The 27137-nt window shown below is 46.6% G+C and overlaps 2 protein-coding genes across 3 annotated transcripts in view; one reads left to right on the forward strand and one right to left on the reverse strand.

Moving 5' to 3' along the window:
* The window catches only part of CNNM1 (cyclin and CBS domain divalent metal cation transport mediator 1), a 50809-nt gene extending 36550 nt beyond the window's left edge, over positions 1-14259 (forward strand). The window contains exons 5-16 of one of the 2 annotated variants that reach the window (XM_035133728.3): positions 1580-1723; positions 2553-2693; positions 3121-3290; positions 4448-4547; positions 5572-5619; positions 7165-7227; positions 9864-10030; positions 10807-10975; positions 11292-11408; positions 11501-11617; positions 11905-12013; positions 13598-14259. In XM_035133728.3, coding sequence (XP_034989619.3) covers positions 1580-1723; positions 2553-2693; positions 3121-3290; positions 4448-4547; positions 5572-5619; positions 7165-7227; positions 9864-10030; positions 10807-10975; positions 11292-11408; positions 11501-11617; positions 11905-11984 — 1316 coding nt within the window. In that variant the 3' untranslated portion in view covers positions 11985-12013; positions 13598-14259. The remainder of the gene's footprint in view (positions 1-1579; positions 1724-2552; positions 2694-3120; positions 3291-4447; positions 4548-5571; positions 5620-7164; positions 7228-9863; positions 10031-10806; positions 10976-11291; positions 11409-11500; positions 11618-11904; positions 12014-13597) is intronic. The other variant, XM_088670704.1, reaches the window with a different exon arrangement.
* A 1689-nt stretch (positions 14260-15948) lies between these two features.
* Positions 15949-25014, reverse strand: GOT1 (glutamic-oxaloacetic transaminase 1). The gene is made up of 9 exons (XM_035133544.3): positions 24807-25014; positions 21055-21236; positions 20611-20734; positions 19741-19853; positions 19310-19414; positions 18613-18763; positions 18176-18341; positions 17880-18022; positions 15949-16959 (listed from the first exon to the last, which is right to left on the reverse strand). The coding sequence occupies exons 1-9, from the start codon at positions 24928-24930 to the stop codon at positions 16820-16822; spliced, it is 1248 nt and encodes a 415-aa protein (XP_034989435.3). The 5' UTR covers positions 24931-25014; the 3' UTR covers positions 15949-16819.
* Positions 25015-27137: the final 2123 nt, after the last annotated feature.

A 27137-nucleotide genomic window follows, 5' to 3' on the forward strand; every position in this document is an offset into this window, starting at 1 on the left:
TCATTCTTTTGGAAGTTGCCTCTGCAGTACAGTTGAAGAAGTTCAGAAGCCTTGGGGCAAACAGCAACAACTGCTTCTCTCAAAAACTGATGAGGGGGTTAGTACATACATTGAAATGTACCCAGTTGTGTGAGCAGATGGAATGAACTCAAAGGAGTCCTCACACCTAATTTAGTATTAAATCGAATGGGCACACAGAGGAAGCTGCACCTTCGAATGCTGTCATGTTGGTGATCAGAAAGCATCAGGGTGGGTAGGAAAAGCTTAACAGACCCAGTCTTAACAGATAATGGGTCTGCACTTCTTAACAGCAGAGAGACCAAGGCTAAGCATTTATTAGATCTGTGCATCTTGGCTCTCATTCACCTCCACTTTGCTGAGAAATATTTGAAAGCAGCTTTCAGAACTACCCACAGTATGGAAGCTGAGATGCAGCCAATGCTAAATAGGACATCTCATGGCCTGTCTTCATTGTTCCTTTTGATGAAGCCGAGCACAATCTTGCTGAGTCATGTTCAGCTTGCTTTCCTCTCAGTAGTGCTACTTCCTAGCAAATTATTCCCCAATTAGATGCTTTGAAATGTTCTTAAAGCAGCATACATGGAAAAGAGCAGCTGCCAGCATTTTCTCAGAGTTAGGTGCAATGCTCTAGGGGAAGAGAATCATATAGAAAATGAGAGGTAAGTCTGGAACCTGACATGTTTCTTCCAGGACCATTGGACCTACGTTCTTTGTTTCAGTGCTCAGGCCCTGTTAAAAATGGAATGTCAGGGTTTGTTTTTTAATCACATTAGAATAATAATCATATGATTACAGTAATACCTCGGGTTACGAACACGATCCGTTCCGGGTCGCAGTTCGTAACCCGAAAAGTTCGTAACCCAAAAAAAGTCCCGAACCGCCATTTTGCGCATGCGCAAAGCACTATTTTCGCGCGCGCGGCAAAAATACTTCCGGGTTTGCGCAGTTCGTAACCCAAGTTGTTCATAACCCGAGGTGTTCGTAACCCGAGGTACGACTGTAGCTGTTTCACACGCCTTGTGAAGTTGGAAGCCTAGTCAGCTCCCATAGCATCTTCCTGGGCACCCATAATGGTTCCTTGGGTGTTTATTGAAGAGTTATTGAATTAATGGCCTTTTCTGTAATACTTTAATCTTGATTTCAGCGTAAGAATAGGATGGGGCATCGGGTTGGTTCATTGCTGAAGGGCGCCTGATTGTATGTTTTGTATTGTCACAGAATCAGTGTTGTTTCCTTGACATTACTCTCTTCCTTCACACCGTTATGGACCTCTCACCTGTACCAACTATCATGACACCTTCCCATTCAGGTCACAGCCCTTTCATTCCACACCGAATAGAATGTATTCCCTAGGTATACATTGCTTACCTGTCCTTGGCGCGGATGGGATAGAATGGAGTGCTTTTGCTTTGCATACTCATTTCAAGAGAGGATTGATACCCAACTGAGCACTTGAGTCAATGGGCCCTCAAATATTTTAACTCCTTTTTGTTGGGTGCAGTGGGGCAGTTCACTCGAACTACTGCTCAGCCTGCTTGTGTTCATTCTCTCATTGCAGGTAAATCACACCTGGCAATTGTGCAGCGGGTGAATAATGAAGGGGAAGGAGACCCCTTCTATGAAGTGATGGGAATCGTCACTCTTGAGGACGTTATTGAAGAGATAATCAAATCTGAGATTCTGGATGAGACAGACCTCTACAGTGAGTATTTTGAAGCACAGAGGTGACTGCTCCCCCAACCCTCAAACAAGAAGCAAGTTCAGTCAGAGCCAGTTTTAATTTTCTCACTGTGATTTTATGAATTACGGATCTCGTTGCTTGACAGAAAGTGAAGCTGCTGCTTCCCACAAGGGTCTGAGGCAATGTTCCTGCATCAGAACCGTTTGGCTAAAGGGTTACATACTAATGGCTTAATTAATGAAACACTGGGAAAGAGCTGTCGGTCAAGGAAGCCATGTCTTCAGACTTTGTTTCAATGTCATGATTCAGCTCTGAGGCACAGAGGAATTAACAGATTGCTCCTGAGGTTGTACAGAATACCTTCATCTCACCACAACTAGTTTCTGCACTTCTGTGCTTTCATGATGTGCAGCTTGTCAGATATTATAAAACAACTGCTCTGTGTTGCCCTTGAGAGAAGAAACGTTGGAACGTGTAGTGGGAACTCCTTGGTATGCAGAGCAGGGGAAATGTGTACAGTACCTGCATTTTACTGGTCATTGCCCTATAAAAATATCAAGATGGCTCAAGAAATCCACAAATGTCACCCGTCTTAGGAATTCTTGAGTTTGCAGACAGGAGGTTCCAGTTTCAGAACTTTCCCCCAGCCCATCATGCACTCAACGAATAAAAGATTTGAGGAAAGGGAAGAGGAGTTGCATACACTTGAAATCTTCTAGCTGTCTATCTAGAGTCCCAGAAATCATCAGCTTTGTTTTGCTTTCAGGTTCAGGGGGAGAAGAGATGGAGACAGGGCACCATTTGTAGATCAGCAGGGCCATAACACTGTTTTTGCTACCCTGACTTTCAGCTGACAATCGGAAGAAGGAACGGGCCCCGCACCGGGGTCGGAAACCTCATGACTTCTCCATTTTCCGACTTTCGGATAGTGAGATGAAGGTGAAGATCTCCCCGCAGCTGCTACTGGCCACCCACCGCTTCATGGCCACAGGTACCCAGCCTTTCCAAAGCACCTTTAATGATGAGGGTCCAGTCTTTGCCTTGAGCCAGTGCTGTCAGCTGCCATGATGCCTGCATACCTCAAGGAGCTATACTCTTCAGCTTTCCCAGCTCAAGATTCGGCCTGCTTTAGGCCGGGTACAGTGGAAATTATTTGAGCTCCCATTTTTTAAATCTGGAGAGAGAAGTTGATGCGTGCAGGGCACAAATTTTGCCATGGCTAGCAGCTTCCCCAATAAAACTAAGCCAAACCTGCACCGCCTGATTCCAGTCTCCGAACTGGAGAATTCCCTCTGTCTCCTTGAGTTTCCATGCCACCCTTGGTCACCATTTTGGGTTGTCATTGGCAGGTCATAGAAGGCGTAAAGCCCCATCTCACAAACCTCAAAATGCTTTCCTTTCCCATTTTTCCCTTGCAGAGGTCGAGCCCTTCAAGCCCCCGTATCTCTCAGAGAAGATCCTGCTGCGGCTGCTCAAACACCCGCACGTCATCCAAGAGATGAAGTTTGACCACAAGAACAGGCGAGCCCCTGAACATTACCTCTTCCAGCGCAATCGGCCAGTTGACTACTTCGTGCTCATCCTACAGGTTGGTCAAACATTCCTTGAGAATCCATAGTCCTGGAGAGTGAAGAGACTGCTAAGTATAGCTCTCTCTCACACACACACACCCCTTGGATCTACGAGGCCTTACTTCCCCAGCTGGATTTTAAAAGTGCTGCAGCCTAGATAAAGGAATAAAGTGTTGGATTCCAGTCCTTTTGCGCTAAAGTTGACGATGTTCTAAATTTGCTACCGGCGAACCACCCATAGGAAGTCCTCTTACACATGGGCATCGCAGGATTTATTGGGGGGGGGGGCAGAAACGAGTTATCTGTGATGCAATTGGTCAGTTAAGTCTTTTAATTTATTTACTTGATTGGGGGCAGCTCCCCCGCACCCCCTGGCTACGCCCATGGTCTTACACTGAGCGAGACCACTGGTGCATCTAGATCAGTATTGCACTGGCTGGCAGTGACTCTCCGGGGTTTAAAGCAGGAGTCTGTCCCAGCCCTACCTGGATATGCTGGGGATTGAACCAGAGACTTTCTGTGTCCAAGGCAGATGAGCCACAGCCTTTCCCTACACTTTCACCTGCATATTCAGCCTCATCTATAATAGACTGCAAGTTTAGTGATGTTTGTAAGAAAACTAGTGTGCCAGAGCCTTGCCAACAGGTAATACTAACCTTTTCTCTCTGTTTTAATATGTTGTTTACAAATCAATATTGGAGGAAACAAACATCTTGTTAGCTTGAGCTTGGCTTATGGCAGCCAGCCACTAGATACTCCAGTATACTTTTCTCCCTGCCCAAGGCTGGCTTTTATCCTTAACCCCCAACGCTGGAATCATTCTTCCTGTGTCCCTTCTGTTGATGCTTCAGACTCCTATCAGGCAGTCACTTCAAGCCTATCAGGTCTGGGCTCTCTGTTTGTCAAGGGGCCCTCACTCCTAACTTGTTTGTGTCTCCCATTATCCTGTGTTTTTTCCTACTGATGCCCCAACAACCTTGGCTCACACCTTCTGCTTTCTACTTTTATGAAGGAACATCCACACTATCTGAGCAAACAGTCTTTGTTTCGGTTCAAAGCAATTTTGCTAAGGTGCACTGGCTTTGTTTTCCTTCCTCTCTCTTTTTTAATGAATGACCAAAGATTGTGAGGACAAGGGTTGAGTTGCCTTTCCATTCTTTTTATGCTTCTTCAGGGGAAGGTGGAGGTGGAAGTGGGGAAGGAAGGCCTGCGTTTTGAGAATGGAGCCTTCACATACTACGGAGTCCCAGCTATCATGGCTGTTGTCTGCTCAGGTAAAAATACAGAGCCAGCCACAGAATGAGTTGAGGGAAGCCCCAAGGAAGGCGCTTTTGCTGACGGCAGCATTTGGCTTTTCACAGAAATGCAGAGTTAGCAAATTGTAATAGGGCAGAAAGCGAACAAAAGAAGAGGCAATGCAAAGGTCTGAAAGTAGAGCAAAAGTAATGGAGAAGGCTTGGTAACTCTGCTAAACAAGCCTGGGGGCCAGCCGTAGTCCTCCCAGCCTGTCTATCTGGCCTGTTAGGATTCTTCCCCAGACAGCACCCTCCTTGAGGGTCCCTTGAACTCTGATAATGCCTCTTGCTTCCCCATATGGAAGGTAGAGAGAGGTGGAGGGATGTGTGCAGAAACTAGCCTACTGTACAAGGGTGAAATTTAGGTTCATTGCTCTGCCCACTGCTAAAAGGCAGTTCCCCCACCCCTGCCCAACTTGGCAGCCTTTCATTTCTGGCCCTTGCCCTGAGCTTTTGGGAGGCGCTAAGCCCACACCATCAAATGCTCTTCTCCATAAGGCCTAAACGCTTCCCCCAAGTACAGTGTTTTGACTTCAGGTATTCATGAACTCAAATTCTGTGCTGCAGCCACCTGAGCATGTACAGTTTGAACAGCCTTACCAGAGGGAAATGGCCAGTGGTTAAGTGGAAGTCACATGGTTGGCAGCAATCTATATGGCTTCTCATGTAGATGTGCAAGAACAAGCCCCCCCCCCCCCGCCCCCAATAACATTTTTGGAACGGCAGTATGGGAAACATTAATGGAAAGTCAGAAGGAGCAGTGTCTGTGAGAGGGGTGCTCTCTTATCCTTGTCAGCTGGCAGACTTTGTGAGATACACTAAAAGCATCTCTGTAGCAGGGACTGCCAATCATCTGTGGCTAGTCCAGGCAGGCTGCAACTGGTATGACCACCCTGGCTTTCCATACCCTTCAGAGAAAGGGTCTCCTCCCTGTACTGGGTAGGGCTGGTACTACAAAGCTCAGACTTGAGACTCACCTTCCATCTGCCTCCTGTATTTTCAGATAACGACGTGCGCAAAATGGGCAGCCTGGCCGGGTCGTCTTTCTTGTGTACGTATTTTCTCCCTGACCTAATCTTTTGCTGATGTGGCTAATGTGGAGCAGGACAGCTGAGGCAGGACATCCCCTGAAACACCTAGTCTATGGATAGAAGACTGGACTTCCTACCACTCCTCTTTCTCACATTCCCTGCCCCTTGTCACTATCCCCCTTCCCAGCCCAGAACAGGCAGTCCTAGTTTTCCCAAACTGCACCCAGAGACTCTGCTGGCCATTATTTTCAAGGGTCCTAACCTCGGCCGCATCCAGCTCTTCATCCCACCTTCCTATCTCTTCATTCACTTCCTCTGTCTCGACAGCCAATCAAGAGGCAATGAAGTGGAGGAGCCCTAATCCTCTCCTGCCCACATCTCTCCTGTTCTGGGTCCAGAAAAAGCTGGAGCTGGTCCTGCACATACCTTAATATGTGTGGTCACTTGACCAAGTATGCATGCATTGTGTGTGCATAACAAATATCCCTGCTCACATGCAGAACACCCACCTTCTCCCTCAAGACAGTAATGCTCCATGCAAATAAGGAAAATCTGTAGGAATAATAGTATTGGCCCCTAACCTTGGGTCCATAATCTCTCTTGAATGCCGAGAAACAACCCTGCTCCTGTCGGCATACCATAATGTATATTTTTGGTGCCGCCCAGTGGTTATTGGTGGAGTTGCATCATGGTTCTATAACAAATGCTCATGACATATTTATTAAAACCTCTTTTTCCATTTGTCCCATGATTTCAAATCATGGGTCCAAGAGGGCCGTTGCTTCTTCTTTTTCTGGTCCCACCAGCTTTACCCAGAATCGGAACAAATGTCAATCTGCAGATTCAGCAAACAAACAAACAAAACCCCTCTAGCACCTATGACAGGGGTCAGCAACCTTTTTCAGCCGTGGGCTGGTCCACTGTCCCTCAGACCATGTGGTGGGCCGGACTGTATCTTGAGAGAGAAAAATGAACAAATTCCTATGCCCCACAAATAACCCAGAGATGCATTTTAAATAAAAGGACACATTCTACTCATGTAAAAACACTGATTCATGGACCATCCGTGGGCCGGATTTGGAAGGCAATTGGGCTGCATCCAGCCCACGGGCCTTAGGTTGCCTACCCCTGACCTATGATTTGAAATCACACAGCAAACAAAAGTGTGGTTGGCCCTAAATATGATGTTAGGTGAGGCGTTGTGTCTGTGAAATAATGTTGGTAGCATACGGAGTGAAATCTCCTTTCAGGGTCCTTATTCTGGTTATACTCCCCACCCCGCCCAGTCTGGAGAGGGTTCTCCATAATATAACCCTACAATACTACGAATACTTAGGCCCTGATCTAGATCTGGCAGTTTGCCTGCCGGACCCTTCTATCTGTTCCCTTTATAAATAGCTGCAGGAAAGACAGCTCCACTCTATATCTGTAAGCAGCTTGCAACTTTCCGAGCTGTAATACTGTTGTCTATCCAGCCTAGTTCTTTTCTGTTCCTTCTAAACCCTTTCCCTTGCTCCTTCTCCTGCCCCCTGGTTTTTGTCTCCTGATTCTGGGCCCCCATCTAGTGCCTGTGTCCGTGTCCCGTACCTTCGCCTTCAGCAGAGGGGAATCTCTGGCTGGCTCCCCAGGTAACTGTATACATAGCACCCAGCAAGAGTTCCCATGCTGCTGCCTGCTGATCCTTTTTCCAGCCCTGCACCTTAGAGTATGGAAGAATACACACTACACTATCCTGCAACCTCATGATTCTGTGCTTAAATGCGAGCTCTTCCTCTAATTCCACATATCGGCATATACTCTGCATGCGTGCAGAAATGAACACTCTTCATATTTTTGCATGTGCTGTGCTTCTCCATAACTGTTACCTATGTGCCTGTGCTGAGCGGTGATCTACATCAAAGGCTGCACATAAAACAGCAGGGATAGCCACTTTCCCATAATTTTTCATACACATAGAGGAGCTGCAAACAATAAATATTGCCTACAAATATGCATGTGTGCATATGCAGAATATGTGCATACACATCCATATACAAATGTGTGCATATGCAGAAATGTGCTGTATATGTTTCTACAGATTCCAAGGAATACACTCAATTGGCCAGTTCTAAAATTAGGGTCTAGGGACATACCTCCTTACGAGATGGGTTGTGGTCTCACTATTGCAGCTGAGCTGTGCATGCTTCCTCATTTCGATAATAGAATTTCAAGCAATGTGTATGGTGCCTGAATTGAGAGGGACCTTCTTTTGGGGGGAAACGAGCTAAGAAAGTGCCAGTCAAAGAAGAGGGGGAAAGCAAGGATTGCATGTGAAAATGGTAAATATGCATTTCCTGTGTAAATCTTACACAAACAGCAGTTAAAATATTAGGAAATTGGGATTGCAGGGAGGTGTTGTTGGGAAAATTTTGTGGAAGCAGTAAGGTGTTTTTTTTAAGTCACTGTTAGAGACATTTCTGCATCTGATGATGTGGGCTCTAGTCTCTGAAAGCTCTTGCCATAAATACTCATTAAGGGCTACAAATCTCTTCTTGTTACTGCAGTAGGTATCCTACAAGGTGTTTGATGTGCTATGGCAAGAAAGAAAAAAGAAAGAAAGAAAGAAAGAAAGAGATTAGGATCAAGGGAATTAGAAAAGTGGAGAACGTGATATGAAATGTTGCAAGATAGAATAATCAAAAGACAGGGTGGGGATAAGGCTGCAGAAAACATGAAGCTAAAAATATGAATCTTAGTTAGTGGAGAGAATGAAAGAAAAGAGTGTTAACCAGTTTTGGCAGTAATAAGAAAACAGGAAGGTGTGGTGTTGGCAGCGTTGTAGAGGAAAATGATAGTAGCAAAGGATACTGAAGTGAAATCCAATGCTATAAGTGCTGTGTTAATAGGTTTTAGGCTGGTGCTATTCATAGGCGGGAGAGACACAATCTTAAATAGGGTGTGGGCATTGCTTTTTTCACCTCTCAGGTGGGTTCCATTGCCATTCATGAACAAGGTGAGCTCCCCTCCCTGTACTGCACAGGGAAGTTTGAGGAGTGAGTGGAAGAGGAGAGAGGATGCTTACTTTTCAATTTTCAGAAACCTACCCCCTTAATACATTGTAATAAGTTGTTCAGTTTGGCAGCTGATCACCAATGCCTAAACCAGCCCCTTGAGCACCATAAAGCAATATGGAGGGAAAGTTTCAGCATGGAGTAGGAAAAGGTCTCCCCTGAACAGTACTAGCAGGTTCCTGTTCCAGGCTGACTAGAGCCCTGATTAAAGTCACTTCTCTTAGCGTGTGGGGGTCACACACCTCAACATGTTGATGGGTGCATGCTAAAACAGGCAGATCTTCCACTGAGGTGCCCAAATTTCTACCAGGAGAAGAAATTAAGCAGATCAACAACCCACTTCTTGTTCTCAGTGCTGCCCAAACTGCTGTAGACAAAGGGTTATGTTATTCAGTGACTCGGTTACATGCTCTCAGGCTCATTTGGAAAAACTGAGCCATTTCTGTTCCTTGTCAAGCAAGAGAGAGCCAGCAGTTTCTCCAGTTTTTACTTCAATCTCTTCTTACTCTATTCCCCATCAAGCCTGCTTATTTTTGAAGCAGGCAGAGCTACAGTGGTGACCTGAATCCACATCATGTGAATAATCCCTCAAATTTTCCTCTTGCTAATATCCTTTCTGCATAGTCTTGCAGCAAATCAGCTTGAGAAGCATGGTGTGGGCTTGCGTGCTGTTGGCTTTTTTGGAAGAGCAGATGTTGGTTTAAAGCAGGGGTTGGGTGGGGGCAAAATCCTTCCGTAAGCAAGCTGCTCCCTTCAACCCTGCTGCCTGTTGTATTTATTATCTGCCATGCCCCATCCCTGCTCAGCATTCTTTCTCCTTGAGCAAGCCTGTGACATTAACCCCAGAAGCTACCCTGGTCAGGCCAGCCCTATCGTTAGGCAAAGTGAGTCAGTTACTTCGAGCAGCAGAATGCATGTACTTCATGAAGCCTGCTGCTTCAGGGCCAATAGAGGACCCTGATCACATCAACATGGTTTGAAGATTCAGCTGTCAGCCTAGTTGACAGCTGCATGGAAACAGAAAGGGTACATTTTGTCCGCCTGCAAAATGTTTTGGGCTGAGACTGCCGTGGATTTCGTGGCTGGAGGTGATTGTGGCCAAATTTACATGAGGAGGGACTTGAGAAATGCTTCCCCAAGAGCCTGCACTTTAGCCATAGCCTCTTCACTGGGAGGGATAATGGTTTTGCTCACTGCTTCCTCTTTGTTTCTAGTGAATCAGTCACCATCCCGTTGCAGTGGATTAAACCGCTCGGGTGAGTCCCCCATCCGAGAGCGCAATGACTATGGAGGCAGCAGTACCCAGCTCTACAGCAGCAGCAACAACATCTACACGCCAGATTACTCCGTGCACATCCTCTGTGATGTGCAGTTTGTCAAGGTATCTTGCTGGACTGGGTGACTGGCGCAAGTGCAGACTCCTTGCCGCTTCTTTGGGCATTTTGTGGTACAAGGCTGTCCTATATGTAAAAGCTGTTAATCAGTTGAACAGTCAAGTAACATCGGCAGTTGGTCTTTAAGGTGCTACTGAAGGAATTTTTTTATTTTAGCATGCAGAACAGAGAGCTGATCCCTGGTGAGATTTCAGCCTTGAGTTAGGTGGACGGAAATGAAAAGGCAGAGCAACAACAACAACAACAATAATATATTACCCCACCCATCTGGGCGGCTTCCAGCAAAATATTAAAATACAATAATTCATCAGATATTAAAAGGTTCCCTAAGCAGGGCTGATAAATGTTTGATAAAGAAACAAAGATGGAAGGGAGAGGGTTGACAAATAGCACATCACACAGAACTTGCAAGGCTCTGGGCTTCTGTAGACATGTTTGTTTTGAGGCAGGTTCAGGCATCCTTGTAATCCTTTGGTTGCTGAGACACAGCTGTCTTTCCCTGAGGGCGGATGCTGCTGGACCAGACCAACACCCCGTTTCCTACCAGGTGCCAATGGGAAAGCCACTAGCAGGGCATGAAGGTGGCACAGTTTTAAAGATAGTAAAGGCGGAAGAGATGTTGCAGTGAAATGGAAGAACTTCCGGTAGTTGAGTTGCAAAGGGATGGGGATGTGGGTTGTAGCAGAAGATGCAAGGTAGATTTTGGCGATGATGAACAAAAGCGAGTCATCTGAATATATGGGTCCCTCTCTCCCATGCCCAGATCACACGGCAGCAGTACCAGAATGCGCTGGCTGCCAGCCACATGGATAGCTCACCCCAGACCCCTGACATGGAGGTTTTCAATGATGCCTATTCCACAAAGGCACCCACCGTCAGAGGCACTCCACAGACCCCCAAGGACGACCCTGCCATCCTCCTGCACGAGAGAAGTAGGTACAGCTTGAGGCATGTTCTGACCGTGCGATGGTGTACAGTAATGAACACCGTGGTGAAGCACATTCACTGCCGATTTTGACAAAAAGATTTTGCATGTGTAAATTGCTTGTGCGCCCATCCTGGAGCAAAGGCTCAATATGAATTAAAACCAGGCCAAATGGGAGAAAGCTAAATTAACTGATAACAGCCCACTTTTGACTTTATCCCTGGTCATCTTTCACCTGGATTTGTTGCCACCCTGTATCCCACACTTGAAATGTACACATGTCCTGACACATTTGCTGTGGTTTCTCCTTCTGAACCTTGTAGTTAGCCACTCAGACCTGCATCTTAAGAGCCCAACAGACTCAGTGTTCCTGCACCTGGAGGGAATCCCTCACATCCAGGAGGAGGTGGCAGGCTGCCTAGAGACCAGCACGCAGCAGAGTAAGTATGTTGGCAGCACGGTGGCATTTAGGTGGGCCAGGAACAGGGAGAGAAGAGTGTTGTACCTTATCTTGGATATTGTTGCCTTGCAGAAAACGAGGGCTGCCTTTTCAGGCTGGAACCTGAACCTTCAAACAGAGAAATGGAGATGAGCATATCCCCAAGTGGCCCAGAGGAGCCCCTGGGCAAGAAGTTACTCCGGACCCTTAGTAAGTCACATCAAAGGCCCTGGAGGGGATAAATGGGGGGCAGCTGTGCAGTTATGACCACTTGAGCGTATTCCTGCTCACCACTGGGGAGGGATGGTGGGGCGCAGCTCCTAGGGAGGAAGCTACTGAGAGGCTGTAGATTCACCAGCCACCAATCTGCTTGAAATTCCCTGAGCCTGTGAAGTCGTGCCTGATGTGTTAGGCCCGAAGGGTCTTGTACCCTCACATTAACATTGCCATTTAAAGCTGGGTGATGGTCTGCAACAGTGTACTACTTGACATTGCAGGTGGGAGGAGGAGAAAACCGTCAGCAGATAGCGAAAAGGGTTCAGATGATAATTCCAACTTCACACCTCTCATCACATGAGTGGCAACATGGCCTTGCCCCGCCCACAGGTGAGTGGCATGTGTTGCTGTGTTCTTAGCACTGCTGGTCTCTCATGAAGCTATGTACATCAGCTGTGAGCTAGGCACACGAGTCTCTGCATATGTGTGCGCGCACACACACACACACACACACACACACAAATACCATTCTATTAACTTCTTGGTATATGGGATTTTTCTATTTCTTCAGTGGTCCTTCACCCCTTTGCTGTGCAATCCCAGTACTGAAGCTCTATTGTGCGGTGGTGTTTTGTTGTTGTTGTTGTTTTAAATAGCATGTCTCATTTTATGAATGTGAAACTTTGGTGGTTTTTTAAAGAAGCAATTCTGTGCTGTGGAAACCAGTGTTAATGTTCATCCGGTTCCATGTATTCTTGAGAGGGAGAAATTGGCTTTCTGATAGTGTCACATTAAGAATAAGTGGACCAACCACAAAATGTGTTTCCCCAACCCCTAAAGGGGAATTGTCTTGTTCATGGCTCCAGATAATCTGAAAGAGGAGTTATTATATTTTAATGGTTATATTTTATATGAGCACCCATTATCACGGGTCAACCTTCTCCCTGCTGTGCTATAATGCTCTAGCAGCTGCCAGCTCCAGAACCAGATCCTTTAAAGCAGGAGTTCCCAAATTGTTGTCTGCAAGTTTCAATAAGGTAGTCCACAACATCTGTAGATTGTGGTTGAAGATTGGAGACGGCATATCTATCACGTTAAATATTCCTATTGCTTTTTCATTGCTGCTTTTACTGTTTATATTGTATTTTATTGTGTTACATTCTGAAACCGTAAAAAAGAAGCAATGAAAATGCAGTTTTAAATTGTGCATCATCTAGCATATCATATTACACTTGTTGCAGCAAGTAGAAAAATCAGGTTTTTCAAAACCCTTAGCAATTTCGTAGTGGTCTGTGGGGTAAATAAGTTTGGAAACCTGTTTTTGTTTTATGGGAAGCACTCAATTCTGGAGGTTGTGAAGGCATTCCCTCCCCCTTCCCTTCCATATGAGCTGTCAGGTGTTTGAGCAAGTGAATAATTTCCCCCTTTCCTCCATTTCTCTTCTGCCCCATCCCCAATTCACACATGTACATTCCTAGTCTCAAGGTGCTCTTATTAAAAGGTGATTCAGGGATGATTAGCCTTCGCCCTTCTTTACCGCTTTAGAAATTTCCTTTCTCCAATCTCTCCTTTTTAGGCTCAGCTACCACCAGCATTCTGCAAGCTCAGGGCTTCCTGCCAGGTCGTTCTTGGGTGGTGGTGATGGTTTTTAATGTACTTCCCATTCACCAGCTTTTATAGTTCCACAGACCTTTATATCATTCTCAAGAAGCTGTAAACCGCCATGTTGTTTTTGGAGTGGCCACGTTTTACTTCAAAACCAACAGGCGCTTGAGAGGAATGCGCTTAGGGCACACTTGGCTCTGCACGCAATGGCCCTGTGCTTTTTTTCCAAGTGCTGTGTGGCGGGGGCCTGGCCCTGAACTATCACATAAATACAGGGGGCTGCACGAAACACTGTGGCAGGGGCAAAGAGGTCCCCTGCATCTGGTTTACTGTGCTGAAAAGCTTTTGTTGTTTCTCCTCCTCTCTTAGGTCTGCAGCATGACAGCCGACTGTGACAAGATCCATGTGTGCGTGATGGCACCTGCTTCTCTGTCTCACATCAACTACCCCCTACCTCCAGGGCTTGTGGTTCAGATAGCAGCCCTTTGTGCTTGAGAGGTGGCGCCAAAACGCGGAGAAAGCTGAGCAGGGAAGGCCCAGCAAAAGAGGAGGAAACGAGAAGGCGACCGCGAAGTGGTGGTGCGTGTGGCTCCCTGTGGGTCGTCTTAGCAGGGCAACGTCCTCACCATCTCAAATCTTACTTTCATGGGGTAATGCCCAGAGGGAGGGGGTGCCCCACGGTCAATCCCCCTTCCTGCTGGAAGTGCCTACCCTTCCTTATGCATGGTCCAGCACAGGGGGCCCAGTGCATGTTTGTGCAGCCAACAGCATCGTACCATCTGCTCCCTCTTGTATTCACGTCTGTCTGGTCATTATCCCAGTTCTGTTGTTCCAGACCCGTTGCTGTTTGTAACCAGCACCAGCTGGCTTTGGGCTGGCAGTCCGAAGGGCAGGTCAGCGCACTGCTCACCTGTCACCTGTGCACACTGAGCAATTTTGTCCTCCACGTCCAGACAAAAAATATATATGAAGTTTTGACATCAAGCATCTGTCAGGGAGAAATAAAATGTTCTTGTTTTACATTAAATCAACCCCTTTCACGTGTAGCTTTTGAGTATGTCTTTGAGAAAGGGGCAAACGTACATTAAGGGTTGTGGTGTGAGGGGGCACCAAAGGCCCTTGTCTTAACATTCCTAATGTTTAGTGGTCAAGCTAGAGACCGGAGTCTAGCAGGAGCCGTTTTCAAGCAGGTTTTGTACTGGCAAAGAAGGGTGGCTGGCACCACACAGGTTTGGAATGATTTGCCTCCCCCCCCCCTGTTTCCAGGCATTTGGGGTGACAATTCCCTAGCTCCTTATAGCCTTTTGTTTCCAAGTGAGAAGTGGCTTTTCATGCCAACTCCAGGTCTTGGGCAAAAGCATGGAAAACAGGCCAGCACTCCCTTTGCTGTAGCCAGGAAAGCATTGCTTCATTCTCTTAAATAACTGCCCTCCTTCTCCTTGTTTATCTATCATAATCCCAAGGGACACCATTTGTCTTCCTCTAAAGCTTGTACACCATCTGTTAAATTTCTGCTCTGAAGAATACCAGAGTTTCCTTTGCTTTATCTCTAGGTCAATACATTAAAATGCTCAGTTCCAATAACTCCTTGCAAGGCAACACTTTGACTGCAACAGGGATTGGGAAGCTCAATCCCAGGGGCCAGATGTGGGCTCTAGTCTTTGGGACTCTCCCCAGGTCACACCCTGTCCTCAGCCTTATCTCTTACCAGCCCTGCTTTGTACCCTCCTTCAGTGCCTTTTGCCGAGCTGAAATGTGTTCTTCAACCCCATACTGCAGGTAAATTCTCATCCTACATCATTTCATACTCCATTTGGTTAATGCCTGTAATGCATAAATGAGAATATGGGGTATGGCACTTGTAAGCCAGCTTTTGCAGTCAAGGTACCAAGATGTTCTGCTCACCTCTAGTCTTCTCAAGCTGGAATATATCCTTTATTATAACTATTATTTCGAAGGACTGTAGAGTTGGAAGGGATCACAGGGGCCATCTAGTCCAACCCCCTGCAATACAGGAATCTTTTGCCCAAGGTGGGACCTGAACCCAGTTCTGGTATAGAGTGGGGCTAACTTGGTGGACAAGGAGAAAAGTGTGGCTTTGGTAGGAACAGGGGGGGTGGTTGCAGCCTTACAAAGATGGAAAAGCAAATAGGATCATTCTGTTGTTCCCACTGAAAAAGAGCCGCTGAAAGATTTTCTGATGTAGAAGGGTCAAATTTAGGAACTTTTGTAACAATGGGCAAAGATTGTGTGCTCCTCTAGAGTAGCAGAGAGTTGCACACACACACAAACATTCCATGTCTCAAGGTTCAGAGCCTGCCTCTTCACTCAGTTTTGCTGAAGCAAAGGCAGCCGTGGCACCTGCTCTCTCCGCAGATCATCCCATGTCTCAGGAGTAGTTTGTGGACTGTGAGCATCACCCTCACCCACCACGTCAGCAGTAACATCACCCTTCCCTTCTAGCAAACTATACTCTTGATAGTTCGTTCATCAAGGTTTCCAGGTTTCCAGGTAGTTTCAGAGCTACCACAAGAGCCTCACCTCTTAATGACAACTGGAGAGACTGAAGCAGGGAAAGGTCAAGTGGAGGGTAAGAATAGGTGCCTAGACGCAGTAATGGGTTGTTCCAATGGGGGTTGAGGACCACACATAGGTTTCTACACAACAGACAGCTCTGTTCCTTTCTCTACCCCAGCCCCAAGTTGGCCAAAAGACAGGTATGGCATGAAGAGATGTTTTATTGGTTGTACTGACAGAAAAGGTGGTAGATTACAATCTTTGCTTGTGCAAGGCTGGAAACCAAGGAAGCAGCATCAGCCTCGCTCCCTGAAGTAACCCGTGCAGCTCATACAAGGAGACCAGTCATTTTTGGTACATATCCCACAATGCCCAACCCTTCTACTGGAACAGGCATGGGCCAGAGAGGGTTGGTTACATAAAGTGCAAACGGAGATGCAGACAAGGCAGCCGGAAGAGGCCATGTGCTTGGATTCCAGAGTTAGGTGCTATCAATACCAAGTGGAGCCCAAGAAGGAAAATTCCCACTGCCACCTGCTCACACACTCAAACCGAGGGCCATTTAAAAGACAGAAAGAAGCTATGCAGACAAAAGTACTGTTCTCAATCCATATTGACCAAAGAGGTATGGGGGATTAGCTCAGTTGGTGGAGTAGACAAACTATGTGTTACAGCATGGAGGGATTCAATTTTTCTTGTTCTTGGCCAAACTAGATGTTACATGCAGTTGTGTGTTTCTTTCTTCCACTGTTTTGGGTTTTTCAAAAATTTAGGGATGCTTGTGGGGGCCCCCAACTTAACCCTTTCTCACTCCACAGCCACTTTTCTACTCCATTCTCTCTAGCTAAAGGAATAAATGGGTACTGTTCTCCCACACTGAGGCAGTGGGGAGGGGGCTGGTAGCAGCTTCAGAGAGTGGTAGAATTTTAACCAGAAAAGTGGCAAGAGGCAATAGTGTTAAGCCACCCTTTTCTGACCCCTGGCTATTTCTTTGCCTAAAACTCCCACTTTCCAAAGGCTGCTGTTGGTTTTAAAACAACCCAAAACGTAGGGGGAAAGTTACATGCAACCGATTTACTGGATCTTGGTGACGGCCTCGTGGATGGAGCTGGCAACGTAATCCAGGTTCTTCGTGGTCAGGCCACACATGTTTATGCGGCCACTGGCCATCAGGTAGATGTGTTTCTCCTTGATCATGAATTGTACTTGCTTAGCTAGAGAAAGAGCAAGAGGAAAAATTGTGTCAGGCATCTCATCGGGCACCCAGACCAGCCGTTACTAAGGTTTGCCGGCTGCAGCCAAGGTCACAGCAGGAAATGGCGCTGGTAAGCGACCAGAAAGTGGATGCAATGCAAAGAGATCCTGTGAAGTGATTGACAAAGGAAATGCACAGGTAGATCTGTTCATAGTGGACAGCTGTGTAAAGATGGTTACTTGGACTTGCAGTGGAGGGCAAGGAGGTACTATTGAAGCCAGAACCATTTTTGCTAGATCACCACAAGCAAAGTCAGGAAAGCTGCTTCATTCCCTGTACCATACCCCCTCCTTCCTGCCCAGGCTCTTCCGATGTATCTCTAGACCAGGCATCCCCAAACTTCGGCCCTCCAGATGTTTTGGCCTACAATTCCCATCTTCCCTGACTGGTCCTGTTAGCTAGGGATCATGGGAGTTGTAGGCCAAAACAGCGTTTCTCAGCCGCTGTTCCGCTGGCTGGTGTGCCGCGACGTGCGGCGACGAGAAGGGCGATTTGCATTGTCACGTGCCTGGCGGTCGCCAATAAACAGCACTGACCCGCCGGAAAGCAATATTTCTCCTCTTTCCCAAAGTTCAATGCAAACGAACCTGGCGGCCGCCAATACACAGCACTGACCCGCTGGACGGCTTGTGAAGCCTTATTACAGGAGATTGCAACCAACACAGCAATTGGCAAGTGTTTCTTACAGTCATAATTATAGTCAATATAGGGCGGCACAGAGTTAAATTTTCTAACTTTTTAAATGGTGGTGTGCCTCGTGATTTTTTTCACGGAACAAGTGTGCCGTGGCCCAAAAAAGGTTGAGAAACACTGGGCCAAAACATCTGGAGGGCTGCAGTTTGGGGGTGCCTGCTCTAGACCGCCCAAAGCTGTACTCACGATTGAGGCCAGTGAAGCTAAACATGCCGATCTGCTCCGTGATGTGATTCCAGGTGCCCGGTGTCTGCAGCTTCTCGAGACGAGACCTGAGTTCTGCCCGCATCAGCAAGACTCGATCTGCCATGGTCTTCACATTCCCTTTCCTGTCGCAAGGGGAAAGCATTAGTTCAGTCCAGCACCAGTTTTTTGTTTGTTTTTTAATGGCAGGAATGGGGAAGTGTTGGGCAGTAAACAGGGCCCATGATCCCCTCATGACAGGGATCAACTTAACCCCTTCACCTCTTGCTGTTCCTTACCACTCTTCAAAGAGCTCTGGAGTCGTGAGTGTCGTAGCCACAATACGTGCGCCCTGTGAGGGGGGGTTCGACCAGGTGGTGCGGACAATCTTCTCCATCTGAGACAAGGTGCGCTGCACATTGTCGCCATCCTTTGCAACAACAGTCAGGTTCCCCACACGCTCATCTGAGGGAAAAGAAAGGAAAGCCAAGCCACAAGCCTTAGGCCCGGTGCAACAGCCCACAGGGCGAAAGGAAATGCTCACTTCCCTTTATTTGAATCTCTACTTAGTTTTATCCCACCTTGTAGTTCTCAAAAAAAAAAAAGGTTCCCCATAGTGGCATGAAACAGCAAAACCATACAATGCAATAATTGTTCTTTTACAGGCAAAAATAAAAAAGCAGCTTAACATTAGAACAAAATCCGAGAAGCAGGGAAGTTAAATGAATATACGCACTGTACAGGCCAAAGTTTTTGGAGAAGGACTGAGCACAGAAGAGTTCGAAGCCTTCAGAAACGAAGTAGCGGACAGCCCAGGCGTCTTTGTCCAGGGAACCCGAGGCAAAGCCTTGGTAGGCAGAGTCAAAGAAGGGAAACAGGAACCGGCGCTGCAAGGAATGAATAGTTAAGGGGAGCAGATTGGTCTTTGACACTAACTTCGGGGCATCCTCAACTGCTCTCCCTGAAAGCACATGGCTGCCAAAGACGGGGCCTTCTCAGTGATGGTGCTCTCTCTCCCCAGAGAGGTTTCTTCAGCACCTACTTTATTGCCCTTTGGGTGCTTCCCAAGCTTTTCAGACGCAATTTGAATCCTGCCAACTGTTTTACAATGCTTGTCATGGATTTTTGCATTGAGATTGTAATTGTTTTCTTTTTCTTACCTGCCCTGAGATTAGGATTAAATTGAGGTATTAAAACACTTAACAGAAGAAACCAAGACCACTGGTTCCACACACTCCTTCACTCAACAATATGGATTCTAGTGTATTTGTGGCTATAAAGAAACTTATTTTAAATTACTGTATTTTAAAAATACCATTTAGCTGGAGAGCAGGATAAAAATGTAACAGTACTAATAAATTAATTCAAAAACCTCCAGAAATATGGCTTTGGCCACAGACTCTGGGAGTACCTTATTGCAGAATTGCTAATACCTTCATAACGGCAGCAATTTGTTTCCATTGCTCCTGTGTGGGGTCTGTGCCAGTTGGGTTATGAGCACAAGCATGGATGACGAAGATGGAGAACTCCGGAGCTTTCTGGGTAGAGAGAGGGAATAAAACCCAGTCTATTATTACAACAGGCTAGAAACGTTGCTCCTGTAGAACTTCTACGCAGTCCCTATTGAGATTTTCTTCTAGGTTAGGTTACACCCAATCCATAATAATAATAATAATAATAATAATAATAATATATTTATACCCCACCCATCTGGCCGGGCTCCCCCAGCCACTCTGGGCGGCTTCCAACAAAATAGTAAAATACAAAAATCCATCAAACATTAAAAGCTTCCCTAAACAGGGCTGCCTTGAGATGCCTTCTAAAGGTCTGGTAACTGTTGTTCTCTTAAGGAGATCCGGCTCACCTCCAAGTCCTCCAGGAATCCCTGGATGTCCAGACCCCTGTTTGCAGCATCCCAGTAGCGATAGGTTCGGATGTCCTTGAACCCAGCATCCGTGAAAACAGAGTTGTGGTTCTCTGCGGGGGAAAAAAGAGAAGCATTCTTCATTCAGCCAAAGCTCAAGCTGCTCAGGATTAGAAGGGATCCTTTAAAAAAATGCCCCAGATCTATTTCTTCAGAATTGCCCACCAGGGCTAGGAAAAGTATCTCACCTATCCTGTCCTTCACCCTATAAATTGTAGCCTCCACATCTGCTCCCCCTTCCTACCTTGAGAGAGAGAGAAATACTGTATTTCTAGATCTGTGTTTGGCTTCTTACCTTCATGCAAGGGTGCTGCATTTTAGAAGCCACCCTCAGGTCTTCCCTAATCCACTTGTACATGACTCAGGCCTAGTCTGCAATGGGAGCTGGGGGGGGGGGCAGACTAGCAGGCTTCAAGCAGCACTGTATTTAGATACCGTAGATAGATAGATAGATAGATAGATAGATAGATAGATAGATAGATAGATAGATAGATAGATAGATAGATAGATAATGATAGATAGATGATAGATAGATGGGCTTTACCTACTACCATAAGAGAAGTGTTGAATATTTTGATTCTATGTGTGTGTATCAATAAACACCCCCATTTTAAGGCCTATGTGAGTTTAAGTTCCTGGGTAAATCTACTAAGATGTGCTATTGCCACTGTCTAAAGCTTCACAAGAACATGTATGCGTAACACGTGTCTACTGAGGAGGCTTGCAAACAATGGGGAGCCCAGCCTTTCCCCCCCCCTCTCTCTCTACCCCAAACCATGCCAAAAGTGCCAGCCAGGCCTTGGCACTCACCCCAGGAAGGAGAAGAGATGTAGACAGGGGTTGCAGTGTTGTTGGTTCCATTGTACCAGCGTCTCAAGAACTCTGCTCCAATACGGAGAGCCCCTGTGCCCCCCAAGGACTGGACACCCCCCACCTGGAACAAAGAGAAAGCAATCATTAGAAGGCAGGTGCTCTTTTCAGTAAGATGCCTGGGCATCCTATAAGCAAGAATCCTGTTTCCTATAATAGCTTCATTTAATTATACTGAGATCCTTACCTGTCCCCAAAATCCTCTGTTCCAATGAAACCCCAGTTTCTACATATGTGTGTGTGAGCGAGCGAGTGAGAGATTATATGCCACAGTGCCAACCTATTCCCACCCTATCTCTCCCATGCCATCAAGCTCTTCTGTGTTCAATAAGGCTTAACTTGCATGGATGAAGTTTGAAATTGGAGTCTCCTCTTCAGGCTCACCCTGTTCTCCTTGATGGCTGGGCTGTCGTCTCCTAGGGCAATTCGTGAGGAATTGGAACGAAATTCTGGCAGGCCCAGGATGGGCAGGTACTCGTGGTTCAAGCTGAGGTCCTTGTTAATCATCTGCTCCACTTTCCGAACCACTGGCAGGACCCATGGCTGCCCCTCATCTGTGCGATAGGCTGCAAAGTTTAAGGGGAGGGAATTGTTTTAGAGACAGACACGCATCTCTTAGCCTAACCCTACCTCTCAGGGTTGTTGTGAAGATGGAAGGGGTCTGGGAGAGAGATGTGCAGTGCCTTGAGTTTCTCAGAGGAGTGGTATGGTATAAAATAAAAGGATGGACAAAAAAGACTTAATACAGAGAGCTCGTTCTCTCCCTTACTCCTTCCAGTCTCGCTTGCCAATTTTCACTTTATCAGGTACGTCAAGAGCTTAATGGAAGGCAGCAAATGGGCCATTCAAGAGAGAAGACTTCAAATCCTGAGCATGAGCTGCAGAGCACAGGTAAGAGAGACCACAAACAACAACCGACAAGTATTCCAGAGGATACTGGCAAAGAGGAAACTGGCAAGCTGGCTTCTAATTAGTTTGCTGAAGGTCAAGCTTTGAGCTAGTCACCTGCAGGAGGTGCAGTGGCTTTGGGGCAAAGGGGAACCAGGCAGCCATAGATTGTACAACTTGGGAGCAAAGGGTAATGTTTAGAAACTGCAGGACTGGCAGCTAACTAAACACTACGCTCAGCCTGGACTCTGCTTCTTAAGGGCAGAGTCCCTTTTCCAGTTCCTGCAAGGCCCCGGCATTAACTTGCTCAAGGTCGTGTGGTTCACCCAAGCAGAACATGGGCACCAGCCCAGATCTCCTGACAGCTGTAGCCCAGTCATAAGAACATCAGGTGCCAAAAGTCTAGGCAGCATCACAGCCCCCCTACCTGAGGGAAGCCAATCAGTAGCGACTGTAGTAAGTACTGGGGAAACAAGCCCAAAATAAAGGATACACTGAGATGAAAGAAGAAAGGGGGAAATGAATGCAGAAGGGGCAGTGCAGGTAAAAAAAGGGTAAAGATCCAAAAAAAAGTCCTGGATCTGACAGCATTAGATTAAGAAAGAGACAACAATTTATTTTCTCTCTACAATCAGCCTGACCCATTTCCTTGTTTTTCTACTTACGGCTTCAATTTGTTCAACTGACTTTTGACTATAAACCAGGGTACATACTGTAGCTTCATTAGCAATATTGCTTCAACATTTCCAGTATTGGTAGGTAAAGGTAAAGGGACCCCTGACCATTAGGTCGAGTCGTGACCGACTTGGGGGTTGCGGCATGCATCTCGCTTTATTGGCTGAGGGAGCCGGCGTACAGCTTCCAGGTCATGTGACAAGCATGACTAAGCCACTTCTGGCGAACCAGAGCAGCGCACAAAAACGCCGTTAACCTTCCCGCTTTGCACACGGAAATGCTGTTTAGCTTCCCGCCGGAGCAGTACCTATTTATCTACTTGCACTTTGACGTGCTTTCGAACTGCTAGGTGGGTAGGAGCAGGGACCGAGCAGGAGCTCACCCCATCGCGGGGATTCAAACCGCCGACCTAGGCTCTGTGGTTTAACCCACCACCCCCATTTAGGCACTGATCCTTGTAATACACAGCCCCTTTGCTAGTAGCTCTACCTCTTTTTGAATGGCTGCCTCAGATCGAAGTACTCCAAAAATTCAATGCATTCCTATGGGATTTGCTAGATGAATTTTTCGTTATAAGAATAGACCCGTGGAACTAATTAAATTCGTCTAGTGAGGCACCACTGTATCAACAGCAGAACAGTGCCCATATCCATATGGGACTTTAACACCTATCAAAAACATCAATTTTGGCACCATCCTTCTGTATTCTGCAGATCTGCTGTGATCAGCCACAGAACCCCATGTTAATATTTATAAACGGTACAGCCAAAAATCTACAGGTGAGATGAAGTACAAATACAATTTCTGTAAACTGAACTTGGCTGTGAGAAATTACATGCCATAAAGTATAAACACTATTTAAGGATACAGAGTATTCTTCTGTCTGCCTGCAGATAAAAATGTACAAATCTCCCATTTAGGCAAAACAGATGATATGTTCAGAACCCTATAACCACAACCCAATCATTACATGTAGTTTCCTGCTGAACTTTCTCAGATGTTTCCTCATGAATCCAATGGCAAAGGCATGAGCATAAGAAAGGGTGCAAATTGCAAGAGACTAGAGCCTCTCATCCCCACAACCTACTAGTGTGATTATCTTTAGGGGTGCTTCCCAGACAACCTGATTTATCCAGATTTGGTTGCAGGGAGATTAGAAGACAAGGTTAGTTGACACTGCATCAAAAGCCAGTGTTATTCTGTACTTTCCCCCAGCACACTCCTTATCGCAAACAGTCTAATATTTTGGGGAAGCATGTTTGTGGCACAAAACCTCCCAATCAAACTATAAATGTGCAATCTCAATTTGCCAAGATGTGATCAAATCTTTCTTGAAAATAGTGGTAGTCTAGAGCAGGCATAGGCAATCTTGGCTCTCCAGATGTTTTGGAACTACAACTCCCATGATCCCTAGCTAACAGGGCCAGTGGTCAGGGATCATGGGAGTTATAGTTCCAAAACATCTGGAGAGCCAAGGTTGCCTATGCCTGGTCTAGAGGCACCTTGGATTTCAACTGTGTGCTCTGCAGATGAGGGATCATTGAGTGTTAGCCATTTTTTATCTACAGAATTGGAAAGTATTCTGATGCGTATTTTTCCTTGCTAAGCCTGAAAGCCATCAAGAGAAGTAAAGATTTTTTCCAGAGGTTGCACAGATGGTTCCAAGTAGTTCAGATCATCAATGTACTTAAAATTGTAAACACACACCAATTCAACTGAAAGCATAAGCGCTTTTTCAGTAATGGTCGCTTCCTCTAGTGCTCCTACCATTTGATGGCCAATGATGTTTTATGGTTGCTATGCACTTAATCATTGCAGTTTTGTACTGCTGATAATATTGTTGTAATGTTATACTGCTTTACAATTTTGCATGTTTTTAAATTGTTGAGAGTCACATAGAGACCATTTGGTATTAGGCAAGGAACAGAACGAATCAAACAACAACGATCAGCAGGAGCTAGATTCTCTAGAGTCTAGACCAGGCATCCCCAAACTGCGGCCCTCCAGATGTTTTGGCCTACAACTCCCATGATCCCTAGCTAACAGGACCAGTGGTCAGGGATGATGGGAATTGTAGTCCAAAACATCTGGAGGGCCGAAGTTTGGGGATGCCTGGTCTAGACTTTATGCAGGATTTTGAAAGTATAGACAATATGTCTGAATCAGCTGATTGTGAAACATTCATACAAATAACAAATTGTTTTAATCGCTGCCCCCAATTGTTTGGTCACGCATCCTTGTCAGAGTCCCATTGATTTCTTTTCAGACAGAGCTTTGCCTCTTTGACAGATGGGTGGTAGGCAGAAATTCAACAAGTGCAAAGGTTCCCTGGCACGGAGCTGCAATTCTAGAGAGACATCACCTGACGGATTTCTGTCTGTCTCACAGCTGCTCAAAGGCTCAGGAGGACCCCTCTTAAAAAGGACAGGTGGGCACCCTGCCTGCAGAGAATAACAGCGCCCGTCTCCCCAGGGCTCCCTGGGATCAGATTTAGGTCCTTGACCGCCCCACTCCAAGTTCAACCACCCGTTTCCGACCAGGAGCCGCATCCACGCTTGCTTCTGCTCTCTTACCTCCCACTCCCAGGTTGACCTTGCGCGGGTCCGTATCGGCGCGGAAATCCGCCGTGAGCTGGAACACAGCCACGGGCGGGGCCTGCGGGACGGTGGTGAACACGGATTTCCCTCCGGGAGCCATTGCGGGACAATATCAAGGTTGGAACCCCCCGAACGCCGCTGCCTGGAGGAGACGGAGAGTGTCACCTTCACGGCAGACGGAGGCAGAGAGAGAGAGAGATGGGGAGAGCGAATCCCAGGTCCCCAGTAGCAGGGAGGCGCGCCCTCCCGCCAATCGGAGAGCCGCTTTCGAGGGGGGCGAGGCGGGACAACCAATCGCACGAATTTTGAGATTGCCGGCTAATGGAATACCGCATACGAGGGAAGCCCCTGAAGGGTAGCCAACCACTGCCTTCTAGAGGCGGGACAAAGCTACAAATAACCAATCCCTCCGCGGTAGGAGAAGGAGTCATAAAGCCTGTTGTAGAAGCGGAATAGGTCGGGTTCTAATAAGGCCCAGCTGCGGGCAGATGCTCTGCTGCTAGGAAAGTTCGGGAGCGGGGAGATTGCGCGGGGTTTGATTCGGAGTGGAGCGGGGCGGGGAGATTCTGGAATCTGCAAAAACCACCTAGAAACCTACAAAAATAGTGGAGGCTCAACTGTGTCTGCTCTTGGGAGAGGAGATTATGTGGGCCGAGGAGGAGGCGCTTGTTTTATTAATTAAACAAACTAGTATTCTTGTAATAAAACCCCTAAGCGGGTCATGAGAAATGTTAAAGTTATCAATAAAAAACAGTTACAAACCTCACCTTCCAGAGAGGAGTTGAGCCCATTGAAAGTTACAGCGCCTACTGTAGAGATCAATACAGGAGAGACATGTTTTGTTGCAGTTTGTGCTTATGCAGGTGTACCATGGCGTTTCTTCTCTCTGTGCTCCTCCCAGAGAAGCGGTCATTTCTCCTCTGCTCGCTGCTGTGAATACACAACATGGCCATTTCCAGACACTCCAGTTGTCTGCAAGGGATTCCCACACAGTGTGGGGTTAATGTTGCCAGCCTTCTTGTCACTTTTGCAGACATCTTTGTAACAGAGTTGGTGTGACAACAGGTCCTAACAGCACATCCTTGGGGATCCTGCCATCTTCCATTCCATGGACATTACCAATCCAGCACAGACGTCGCTGAGCCAGAAGAAGCACAAACGTGTTGGGAAGGTGGGCTTGAGAGAGCACATCTTTGTTTGAGACACTGTCCTGCCATATGATGCCCAAAATCTTCCTGGCGCAGCACATATGGAAAGCATTGAGGTGTCTCTCCTGGTGGGTTTAAGTTGCCCATGACTCACTTCCATAAAGCAGTGTGCTCAACACACAAGCTTGGTAGGTGTTCATCTTGGTATCAGCCATTAGCATCACATTGCTCCATACTCTCTTGGAGAGAAAAGTCATAACTGCCTTACCAATATGCTAGTCTAGCTCAGCATTGGTGGAAAGGTTGCTGCTTATGATGGAGCCCAGGTAGACAAAATAATCTACCACCTCAAGCATGTGGTCACCAATGTTGATGTGTGGAGTGCTGGAGATGTTCTAACCCAGGATGTTGTTCTTCGTAACACTGATGGTGAAGCTGAACCGTTTTCAGCAGGCACCAAAAAGAACACCATGAAAGTACATGTCTAGTGTCAACTGCCACCTGCAAGGAAAGGAAACTCAATCTACCACATTTAGCTTTTAAAACTTCTTTAGCAGTTGTCTCTTAAGGGCTTTGGGGACAATTGTACAGCACTCTCACACACCATATTCCAATATGTTTCTCTCACCATTTGAGTGTACAACACAATTATTTTAACTATGAGCATGTACTTGAGTGTGCACATTTCCTCCTTCCCAATCCATTTTCCTTTTCTGTTGCAGCTTTTTTTTTATAAACCTGAGGGCAGGGTGTGACGGATTGGCCTGGTGGGCAAAAGAACTCCAGGGTGCAGAGAGTTAAACCCCAACCTCCTGGATAAATGACGCATTCCATTCCTGAGGGGCGGGACTGCCAGGAGTTTAAAAGGAATGGGAGTCAGTTAATTCGGTGGAGAGGGTTGTGGGAGCGAGGGAGAGTGTGGGTAGGCGTAGGAGATCTTAAAGTGTTCTGAGGAGTTTAATTGAATTATATTATCTAGCCATTGTTAATTGAAACTAAGAATATGATCTAAGAGCCTGTACACATGAAACCATTACGCGTTTAAAAGTCATCTAGTCTAAATAAAGCTTTCTTAAATGTTAGTGGATGTGCTTAATTATTCCAGCTGGGTATCTAAACTCACAGAAGTGGTGGCTCAATAGAGGACAAAACTTACCTC

Source organism: Zootoca vivipara, chromosome 5 (genome assembly GCF_965207765.1).
Source record: "Zootoca vivipara chromosome 5, rZooViv2.hap1.1, whole genome shotgun sequence".
Classification (NCBI taxonomy): domain Eukaryota; kingdom Metazoa; phylum Chordata; class Lepidosauria; order Squamata; family Lacertidae; genus Zootoca; species Zootoca vivipara.